Source organism: Schistocerca americana, chromosome 6 (genome assembly GCF_021461395.2).
Source record: "Schistocerca americana isolate TAMUIC-IGC-003095 chromosome 6, iqSchAmer2.1, whole genome shotgun sequence".
Taxonomy (NCBI): Eukaryota; Metazoa; Arthropoda; class Insecta; order Orthoptera; family Acrididae; genus Schistocerca; species Schistocerca americana.
Window position 1 is genome coordinate 400,424,663 of NC_060124.1, and position 12,244 is coordinate 400,436,906.

General features: G+C 42.6%; 1 protein-coding gene across 1 annotated transcript in view; it reads right to left on the minus strand.

Annotated features, from left to right (window-relative positions):
• The window catches only part of LOC124619549 (cadherin-23-like), a 490,213-nt gene that overhangs the window by 399,374 nt on the left and 78,595 nt on the right, over nt 1-12,244 (minus strand). The window contains exon 5 of the mRNA XM_047146019.1: nt 1,647-1,763. Within this exon, the coding sequence (XP_047001975.1) occupies nt 1,647-1,763 (117 nt within the window). The remainder of the gene's footprint in view (nt 1-1,646; nt 1,764-12,244) is intronic.

Here is a 12,244-nt window from a genome sequence, read left to right on the forward strand (position 1 = left end):
GCGGGCTTTGGCTGTAGTGCGGATTCATACTAACTAAACATCCAGAACATCTCCACGACTTATAAAAATGTCAAATGCTATATGTGAAAGTTAAAGGATCGAATAAGTCAAAGAATATGCGCGAAATGTACCTTATCCAGGGTGTAACAGACACAAGCGCAATTTTCCTGTTTGTAATTGAGGACGTTGTACAGTGCAAGATTACATCAGTATTTATATCGTTTGCAGACTAATAATTGCAGGTGTTACAAGTTGTATGATTTTAAACTGGGCAGTACCTCCATGAACATGTGGCATGAACAAGCGGTCAGTGCTTATTTTCCCCTGCGCAGCAAATCAGTGTTGAAGTGTGGACACGTGGACGCGAAATGATTAGTCTATACTGACAGGCAACTACGACCATGCAGTAAATTATGTTTCATGTTTGCGGGAAGACTGTTCGATACAGAGAAAAAAAACAACCAACACACTGATGTATGTACATATTAAGGTACCACATAAGTTATAAAAATATCTGCACTTAATAGCCGTTACATCCTGTATAAGGAAAGTTTCACACTTCTTCGTTAACTTACTCGAACGTACTGCATTCGATGTTTTTATAAATCGTGGGAAAGTGTTCATGCAGTACGAACTTGGATTACGGTCAATACCTGTTTAGGTAAATATTACCTTACACTGAATTCGCACATTCAGTACGACATTGCGACGACTTCATCTCAACCTCAAATGTATTCTGTTTAAAAACATATAATTCTTCCCTGACAAGTGGTACAAGAATAATTACTAGATTTGTTCACAGGACCATGTCGTCCTTCGTTATTCGAGAAAATTCTTTATGCATAATCGTCGCTGCAACAATCGATGACTATCGTGGACTAAATGATTTCAGGTCTATTCGTTACTTCCATAAAAAAATTATATATATATATATATATATATATATATATATATATATATATATATATATATTGTATATCGCTTCCAATCTCTTCTACACATTGAAGACAAGGAATAATAATCTATCTCCATTTTCCATAGAGCACATAGCGCAGCTAGTCACGATTAGTTGTTATACTGCTATACTCCTACAATCGCTGGCGCAATGCTTGCGTGTCGCAATAAATTTTGCGTTATTTAAAACTGTTTTAGATCTCTTGCCAGTAACATAGTCTCACTTCATTTACATTTCACTTTACAGTAACATATGGAAACAGGGATAGCATGAAAACTGGTTCAAATGGCTCTGAGCACTATGGGACTTAACATCTGTGGTCATCAATCCCCTAGAACTTAGAACTACTTAAATCTAACTAACCTAAGGACATCACACACATCCATGCCGGAGGCAGGATTCGAACCTGCGACCGTAGCAGTCGCGCGGTTCCGGACTGAGCGCCTAGAACCGCTAGACCACCGCGGCCGGCAGGGATAGCATGAAAAGGGAATTGCACAAACAGGGAGAAATGATCAACTCGCAACAATTTTGCTCCTAGCCTTATAGGTAACGGGCTGAAAGTTCCAAGAGTAAAATTCTACAACGTCAAATTTTGAGGCTATCGGCATGCTATGCGTCGGTGTCGATCTGTTTATGAGATGATAACAAACGTCTAAGAATATAATTATGCTTTATGGTGTAAAATTACCTCTCCATTCTCAAGGACGGTCATAGCTGTCTTGTCGACATCCCCGTCTGCATCTCGAACAGTGATAGAGCAGGTTGTCTTTACCTCAACGAAGTCTTCCTCTTCACCAACATATTCCTGGAAAGAAAAGGAACTGAAAACATACGCTCCACTGATAAACACGAGACCAGTAATTACATGAGTGAAAAAATAAACAAGTTTGAGTCAACACTTTACGTTCGGTCGGTTGGCGTATTGGTTTAAAATCAACACAGACTGAAAATACCAGCAGTAATAATGCACAATGAAGATAATTTAATTTTTTCTTTTTGTTATGACCTCGGTGCAAGGACTCTCCACGTTAGGCTCTTCCGTGCAAATCACAGGAACCGACATTCGTTTCAATTTTCTTACAGTATTCGAGGCTTCCTCTCTATCTGCAGCTCTTGCCCTGTACCATTCCCGTCATTAGCCAATTAAGGATCCCGTGATGCCTCAGGGAATATGTTCTCTAGAAGTATCGTTAATTTCAGTTTTCCCTCGTTCGTTTCAGTGCCTCTTAATCAGTTATTCGATTACCCGTCCAATCTTCATCTTTATCAGCACCATCACATCGGAAAAGCTTCAATTCTCTTCTGTTTTCAACTGCTAATTGTCCACATTTCACTTCCGAACAAGGCTACAATACAGAAAAATACCTTCAGAAAAGAATTTCTAAAAGTACAATTTATATTCGATGTTTACAAATTCCTCTTTTTTAGGCAAGTTTTTCTTTCTATTGCCAAGCTGTATTTCATATCTTCTCTACTTCAACCAACATCAGTTATTTTGCTGCCCAGAAGCAAACCTCGTCTACCACATTTACGTGCCTCGTTTATTAGTTTCATTCCCTGAGTATTGCCTGATTTAATTCGAATCCATTCTGATAACCTGATGTTATTTTTCTCAGCTCATCTTCCAAGTACTTTGCGGTCTATGACGGAATTATAATGTCACAGCAAACCTAAATGTTTTTATTTTCTCCCACTGAACTTTAATTTCTATTCAAAATCTTTTTTTGTTTCCTTTTGCTGGCTCAATGTGCAAATTGAACAACGATGAGGATAGACTACAAGCCCGTCTCACTCCCTTCTCAACCACTGCTCCCCATTCATGTCCGTGGACTCTTACAAGTGCAGTCTTGTTTCCGTAAAAGTTGTAAATAACCTAGATACTTGGTTATTTAGCTACATGTTGCACAGATCACTTGAATCATTATAACGATTCTTTTATCGAAATGATGCGGAACTCGTCCGTTTACAGGATTTGTGTTAACAATAATGAACACATTATTTTTAGTCCTATTCAAGCTATTATGCATAAAAACTAATTTATTTAAAGGTTTCCAGCGTTGAATACAAATTCATTTTGAAAAAGAAGGAGATGTCCAGAAGAAATGACTTTAGTTCATATTTAAAACTTGCTTTCCCACCTGTCACACATTTTATTTTACAAATGATTAAAAACTTCTGTTACTGCACACTGAACTCCTTTCTGAGCAACTTCCAGCTCAGTAACGGGTAGTAAAGGTCAATTTCTGCTCTAATGTTGTCCGTATGGACATCACTTTCCTTTTCAAACTGTGATGGATTATATATTACGAATTTCATTAGCGAATATACACTGAAGAGCCAAAGAAACAGGTACCCCTGCCTGATATCGTGTAGGGCCCTCGCGATCACACAGAAGTGCCGTAACACGACGTAGCATGGAATCGACTAATGTCTGAAGTAGTGCTAGAAAGAAATGACACCACGAATCCTGCAGGACTGTCCAAGAATCCGTAAGAGTACGAGGGGGTGGAGATCTCTTCTGAACAGGACGTTGAAAGGCATTCCAAATATGCTCAATCATGTTTATGTCTGGGGAATTTGGTGGCCAGCGCAAGTGTTTAAACTCACAAGAGTGTTCCTGGAGCCACTCTGCAGCAATTCTGGACGTTTGGGGTGTCGCATTCTCCTGGAGGAATACCGCAATTGCGTCGGAATGTACAGTGGACGTGAATGGATGCAGGTGATCAGACGGGATGATCTTGTACGTATCACCATACAGTGTATCTAGACGTATCATGGGTCCCATATCACTCCATCTGCACACGCCCCGCACCATTACAGAGTCTCCACCAGCTTGAACAGTTGCCTGCTGACGTGCGGGGTTCCTGGATTCATGAGGTTGTCTCCATACCCACACACATCCTTCCTCTCGATACAATTTGAAACGACACTCGTCCGACCAGGCAACATGTTTCCAGTCCTCAACAATATACAGGGTTATTACAAATGATTGAAGCGATTTCACAGCTCTACATTAAATTTATTATTTGAGATATTTTCACGATGCTTTGCACACACATACAAAAACTCAAAAAGTTTTTTTAGGCATTCACAAACGTTCGATATGTGCCCCTTTAGAGATTCGGCAGACATCAAGCCGATAATCAAGTTCCTCCCACACTCGGCGCAGCATGTCCCCATCAATGAGTTCGAAAGCATCGTTGATCCGAGCTCGCAGTTCTGGCACGTTTCTTGGTAGAGGAGGTTTAAACACTGAATCTTTCACATAACCCCACAGAAAGAAATCGCATGGGGTTAAGTTGGGAAAGCGTGGAGGCGATGACATGAATTGCTGATCATGATCTCCACCATGACCGATCCATCGGTTTTCCAATCTCCTGTTTAAGAAATGCCGAACATCATGATGGAAGTGCGGTGGAGCACCATGCTGTTGAAAGATGAAGTCGGCGCTGTCGGTCTCCAGTTGTGGCATGAGCCAGTTTTCCAGCATGTCCAGATACACGTGTCCTGTAACGTTTTTTTCGCAGAAGAAAAAGGGGCCGTAAACTTTAAACAGTGAGATTGCACAAAACACGTAAACTTTTGGTGAATTGCGAATTTGCTGCACGAATGCGTGAGGATTCTCTACCGCCCAGATTCGCACATTGTGTCTGTTCACTTCACCATCAAGAAAAAATGTTGCTTCATCACTGAAAACAAGTTTCACGCTGAACGCATCCTCTTCCATGAGCTGTTGCAACCGCGCCGAAAATTCAAAGCGTTTGATTTTGTCATCGGGTGTCAGGGCTTGTAGCAATTGTAAACTGTAAGGCTTCTGCTTTAGCCTTTTCCGTAAGATTTTCCAAACCGTCGGCTGTGGTACGTTTAGCTCCCTGCTTGCTTTATTCGTCGACTTCCGCGGGCTACGCGTGAAACTTGCCCGCACGCGTTCAACCGTTTCTTCGCTCACTGCAGGCCGACCCGTTGATTTCCCCTTACAGAGGCATCCAGAAGCTTTAAACTGCGCATACCATCGCCGAATGGAGTTAGCAGTTGGTGGATCTTTGTTGAACTTCGTCCTGAAGTGTCGTTGCACTGTTATGACTGACTGATGTGAGTGCATTTCAAGCACGACATACGCTTTCTCGGCTCCTGTCGCCATTTTGTCTCACTGCGCTCTCGAGCGCTCTGCGGCAGAAACCTGAAGTCCGGCTTCAGCCGAACAAAACTTTAAGAGCTTTTCTACGTATCTGTAGTATGTCGTGACCATATGTCAATGAACGGAGCTCCAGTGAATTTATGAAATCGCTTCAATCATTTGTAATAGCCCTGTAATGTCGGTGCTGAAGTGCCCAGGGGAGGTGTGAAGTTTTGTGTCGTGCAGTCATCAAGAGTACACGCGTGGGCCTTCAGCTCCGACATGCTGGCCCTAGTTGATGGCCCAGCATTGAAATTTGCCGCAGTTTGCGGAAGGGTTGCATTTCTGTCACGTTGAACGATTCTCTTTAGTCATCGTTGGTCCCATTCATGCAGGATCTTTTTACGACATCAACGATGTTGGAGATATGATGTTTTACCGGATTCCTGATATTCAAGGTACACTCGTGAAATGGTCGTACGGGAAAATCCCCACTTCATCGCTTCCTCGGAGATGCTTCCATCGGTCGTGCACCGACTGTAACACCACGTTCAAAATCATTTAAATTTCGATAACCTGCCATTGTAGCAGCAGTAACCAATCTAACTAAGTGTTGTCTTATCTAGGCGTTGCCGACCGCAGTACCGTATTCTGCCTGTTTACTTATCTGTGTATTTGAGTACGCAAGGCTATACCAGTTTCTTTGGCACTTCAGTGTATGTAGTGTTATAGTGCCATTAAAACGCATAACTCCTTGAAGAGGGAGCTACATGACGACTGTCTGTAAACATCACGTATTATTTATTCTTATTGCTTGCTTTTGTACAACCAATACATTCTTTCTAAATGATGAGTTACTCCTCTGTTTGTGTTATGAACTCTGTGGGAAAAGGAATACGTTGTTCCGCTTACTACCTGTGCAAGACAGCATAAGGCATCGTCATACCCCTACCCACACCCGTCACCCCTTGACCGCTGCTAGACCACAGCGCAAGTTCCTTTAGAGATTGCGCAACAACATAATTAAGAATCATTGTAATTAACATACTGTAAATTGTAGCTTAAATGGTTCCGGTATGTATAAAAACAATAGACCCTGAGATTAATACTGATTATGTAATACTTCCCGTAAAAATCGATGCTTTTCTTAATGCTCGTGAGATATGATAGCTACCAACCGAAACATTTGATAGTAATTTTATTTTGTTATAATACCATCTCTCTGATGCCCTTGTTGTAATATTTGTATCATTTATCGACTGTTTCCTAAAAACATAAAATTTGGCAGGAATTAGTAAAAACATAGTACATCCCTTCCATCCCTTACAGACTAGTTAGCAATTAGAAATGTCAGTGACATTTTCCACCCGTAATTGCAGAGAGCTGTACCGAGTTTCAAGACAACTGTAATATTTTATAGTTCCGAAGGTTAGAGGTGGCAAGTTCAGAAGGACAAAGAACAATTTCCTTCGAAAATTTGTAGAGGCCGTAATTGTATAAATAGAGAACCCAAAGATTGCCAGTGTGCTCAGGAAACCTTTCTCTGTCATAGAATAAATTGGAAAGAATGACGGTTCAAATGCCTGTCCGGCGATCCATGATTTCGCTAAATCATTCCAGGTAAATGTGGGGATGGTTCCATCGAAAAGAGCAAAGCCGACTGCCGGCCGGGGTGGCCGAGCGGTTCTAGACGCAACATCTGGAACCGCGCGACCGCTACAGCCGCAGGTTCGAATCCTGTCTCGGGCATGGATGTGTGTGATGTCATTAGGTTAGTTAGGTTTAAGTAGTTCTAAGTTCTAGGGGACTGATAACCTCAGTAGTTAAGTCCCATAGTGCTCAGAGCCATTTGAGCCCTTTTTGAGCAAAGCCGACTACCTTCCAAACCTTTCGTAATCATAGCTTGTGCTCCGTCTCCAATGGTCTCGCTGTGGACGGGACGTTAAACTCTAGTCTTCCTTCCTAATGACAAGAATATTCGAGGTCAGATATCGTGGTGTGTGCTTTTCGAGCACGGAGTGGGCGGCACTAGACTTTGAACATTTTATTTCGGTTGTTCTAATGTGATACATGTACCTTTGTGAACTTATCATTTCTGAGAACGCATGCTGTTACAGCGTGATTACCTGTAAATACCACGTTAATGCAATAAATGCTCAAAATGATGTCCGTCAACCTCAATGCATTTGGCAATACGTGTGACGACATTCCTCTCAACAGCGAGTAGTTCGCCTTCCGTAATGTTCGCACATGCACTGACAATGCGCTGACGCATGTTCTCAGGCGTTGTCGGTAGATCACGATAGACGTCCACGCAGACTGACGAAATTAATAACTTTATCCATCTATCGACCAATCAGCTTGCAGCTCGCGCTTAGTAAAGTTTTTAATAAGATTTTTTTTTTAAGTCGACTGAATCGGCAGCTACAGATTGAGAGGATACGGGGGTCAAGAACAGTTCTGTCTACCTTATATACAGGTTGGTCCATTGATCGTGACCGGGCCAAATATTTCACGAAATAAACGTCAAACGAAAAAACTACAAAGAACAAAATTGTCTAGCTTGAAGGGGGAAACCAGATGGCGCTATGGTTGGCCCACTAGATGGCGCTGCCATAGGTCAAACGGATATCAACTGCGTTTTTTTAAAATAGGAACCCCCATTTTTATTACATATCCGTGTAGTACATAAAGAAATACGAATGTTTTAGTTGGACCACTTTTGTCGCTTTGTGATAGATGGCGCTGTAATAGTCTTAAACATAAGGCTCACAATTTTAGACGAACAGTTGGTAACAGGTAGGTTTTTCAGATTAAAATACAGAACATAGGTACGTTTGAACATTTTATTTCGGTTGTTCCAATGTGATACATGTACCTTTGTGAACTTATCATTTCTGAGAACGGATGCTGTTACAGCGTGATTACCTGTAAATACCACGTTAATGCAATAAATGCTCAAAATGATGTCCGTCAACCTTAATGCATTTGGCAACACGTGTAACGACATTCCTCTCAACAACGAGTAGTTCGCCTTCCGTAATGTTCGCACATGCACTGACAATGCGCTGACGCATGTTCTCAGGCGTTGTCGGTAGACCACGATAGCAAATATCCTTCAACTTGCCCCACAGAAAGAAATCCGGGGACGTCAGATGGTGAATGTGCGGCCTGTCATGAAATATGCTATTCAATACTGCTTCAACCGTACGCGAGCTATGTGCCGGACATCCATCATGTTGGAAGTACATCGCCATTCTGTCATGCAGTAAAACATCTTGTATTAACATCGGTAGAACATTACGTAGGAAATCAGCATACATTGCACCATTTGAATTACCATCGATAAAATGGGGGCCAAATATACTTCCTCCATAATACCGCACCATACATTAACCCGCCAAGGTCGCTGATGTTCCACTTGTCGCAGCCATCGTGGATTTTCCGTTGCCCAAATGCCGGTTTACGTTACCGGTGTTGGTGAATGACGCTTCGTCGCTAAATAGAAAGCGTGCAAAAAATCTGTCATCGTCCCGTTATTTCTCTTGTGCCCAGTGGCAGAACTGTACACGACGTTCAAGTCGTCGCCATGCAATTCCTCGTGCGGGTGCAATCGATGTTGATGTAGCATTTTCAACACCGACGTTTTTGAGATTCCCGATTCTCGCGCAATTTGTCTGCTACTGATGTGGGTCTTAGTCGCGACAGCAGCTAAAACACCTACTTGGGCATCATCATTTGTTGCAGGTCGTGGTTGACGTTTCATATGTGGCTGAACACTTCCCGTTTCCTTAAATAACGTAACTATCTGGCGAATGGTCCGGTCACTTGGGTTATGTCGTCCAGGATACCAAGCAGCATACATAGCACACGCCCGCTGGGCATTTTGATCACAAAAGCCGTACATCAACACGATATCGACCTTTTCCGCAATTGATAAACGGTCCATTTTAACACGGGTAAAGTATCACGATGAAAATACCGGCCGCACTGGCGGAATGTTACGTGATACTACGTACTTATACGTTTGTGACTATTACAACGCCATCTATGACAAAGCGAAAAAAGTGGCTCAACTAAAACATTCACATTTCTTTACGTAATACGCGAATATGTAATAAAAATGTGGGTTCCTGTTTAAAAAAAACACGTTGATATCCATTTGAGCTATGGCAGCGCCATCTAGCGGGCCAACCATAGCGCCATCTGGTTTCCCCCTTAAAAAAAATAAAAAAAAGTGTTCAAATGTGTGTGAAATCTTATGGGACTTAACTGCTAAGGTCATCAGTCCCTAAGCTTACACGTTACTTAACCTAAATTATCCTAAGGACAAACACACACATCCATGCCCGAGGGAGGACTCAGCGGCACAGTCCATGACTGCAGCGCCTTCAATCTAGACGAGTTTCGTTCTTTGTAGCTTTTTCGTTTGATGCTTATTTCGTGAGATATTTGGCCCAGTCACTATCAATGGATCAACCTGTATATTCGAATACTCAGCAAGTACAAATCGCTGAAGAGGCTATGCTTAGCTACTAAATACAAGAAATACTAAGGCGTCATGTTGCTTGATGTACTGGAAACGTTTGCTGCGCGGGGTTAGCCGAGCGGTCTAGGCCGCTGCAGTCATGGACTGTGCGGCTGTTCCCGGAGGAGGTTCGAGTCCAACCTCGGGCATGGATGTGTGTATTTGTCCTTAGGATAATTTAGGTTAAGTAGTGTGTAAGCTTAGGGACTGATGACCTTAGCAGTTAAGTCCCATAGGATTTCACACACATTTGAACTTTTTTTTTTTTTTTGGGCAACGTTTGACAGTGTACGGCACAGTGGCATGCTATACGTCCACAGCTCGTGGTCTAGTGGCTAGCGTTGCTGCCTCTGGATCACGGGGTCGCGGGTTCGATTACCGGCCGGGTTCTGGATTTTCTCTGCCCGGGGACCGGGTGTTTATGTTGTCGTCATCATTTCATCATCATCACTTGCCAAGTGTCTCAACTGAACTGTGGAAAATTCGGAACTTTGTACGGGCGCTGATAACCGCCAGTTGAGTGACCCCCACAATCCAAACATCATCAAGTCTTAGGAGTTGTCGGACCTCTTTTTGCCCGGCGTAGTGCAACAGTTTCACGTGGCATGCACTCAACAAGTCGTTGGAAGTCCCCTGCAGAAACACTGAGCCATGCCGCCTCTATAGCCGTCTATAACTGATAAGCTGTCGTCGGTGCAGGATCTCACGCACGAACTGACCTCTTGATTACGTCCCATAAAAGTTCGATGGGACTCGTGTTGGGCGATCTAGGTGGCCAAATCATTCGGTCAAATTGTCCAGAATGTTCTTCAAACCAATCGTGAACCACTGTGTGCCGGTGACATGCGTATTGTCATCCATAAGAGTTCCTGAAGAGGGGCAGCAGCCTTTTCAGTAGTTGCAGGGGCAACAGTCTGGATGATTGACTGATCTGGCCCTGTAACACTAACCAAAACGGCCTTGCTGTTGTCGTACTGCGAACGGCTGAAAGCAAGGGGAAACTACAGCCGTAATTTTTCCCGAGGGCATGCAGCTTTACTGTATGATTAAATGATGATGGCGTCCTCTTGGGTAAAATATTCCGGAGGTAAAATAGTCCCCCATTCGGATCTCTGGGCGGCACTACTCAAGAGGACGTCATTATTAGGAAAAAGAAAACTGGTGTTCTACGGATGGGAGCATGGAATGTCAGGTCCCTTAATTGGGGAGGTAGGTTAGAAAATTTAAAAAGGGAACATAGTGGGAATTAGTGAAGTTCGGTGGCAGGAGGAACAAGACTTTTGGTCAGGTGAATACAGGGTTATAAATCCAAAATCAAATAGGGGTAACGCAGAAGTAGGTTTAATAATGAATAAAAAATAGGAGTGCGGGTAACCTACTACAAACAGCATAGTGAACGCATTATTGTGGTCAAGATAGACACGAGGCCCACGTCTACTGCAGTAGTACAAGTCTACATGCTAAATAGCTCTGCAGATGATGAAGAAATTGATGAAATGTATGATGAGATAAAAGAAATTATTCAGGTAGTGAAGGGAGACGAAAATGTAATAGTCATGGGTGACTGGAATTCGACAGTAGGAAACGGAAGAGAAGGAAACGTGTTGTTGTTGTTGTGGTCTTCAGTCCTGAGACTGGTCTGATGCAGCTCTCCATGCTACTCTATCCTGTGCAAGCTTTTTCATCTCCCAGTACCTACTGCAACCTACATCCTTCTGAATCTGCTTAGTGTATTCATCTCTTGGTCTCCCTCTACGATTTTTACCCTCCACGCTGCCCTCCAATACTAAATTGGTGATCCCTTGATGCCTCAGAACATGTCCTACCAACCGATCCCTTCTTCTGGTCAAGTTGTGCCACAAACTTCTCTTCTCCCCAATCCTATTCAATACTTCCTCATTAGTTATGTGATCTACCCATCTAATCTTCAGCATTCTTCTGTAGCACCACATTTCGAAAGCTTCTATTCTCTTCTTGTCCAAACTATTTATCGTCCATGTTTCACTTCCATACATGGCTACACTCCATACGAATACTTTCAGAAATGACTTCCTGACACTTAAATCAATACTGGATGTTAACAAATTTCTCTTCTTCAGAAACGCTTTCCATGCCATTGCCAGCCTACATTTTATATCCTCTCTACTTCGACCATCATCAGTTATTTTGCTCCCCAAATAGCAAAACTCCTTTACTACTTTAAGTGCCTCATTTCCTAATCTAATTCCCTCAGCATCACCCGACTTAATTAGATTACACTCCATTATCCTTGTTTTACTTTTGTTGATGTTCATCTTATATCCTCCTTTCAAGAGACTGTCCATTCCATTCAACTGCTCTTCCAAGTCCTTTGCTGTCTCTGACAGAATTACAATGTCATCGGCGAACCTCAAAGTTTTTATTTCTTCTCCATGAATTTTAATACCTACTCCTAATTTTTCTTTTGTTTCCTTTACTGCTTGCTCAATATACAGATTGAACAACATCGGGGAGAGGCTACAACCCTGTCTTACTCCCTTCCCAACCACTGCTTCCCTTTCATGTCCCTCGACTCTTATAACTGCCATCTGGTTTCTGTACAAATTGTAAATAGCCTTTCGCTCCCTGTATTTTACCCCTGCCACCTTTAGAATTTGAAAGA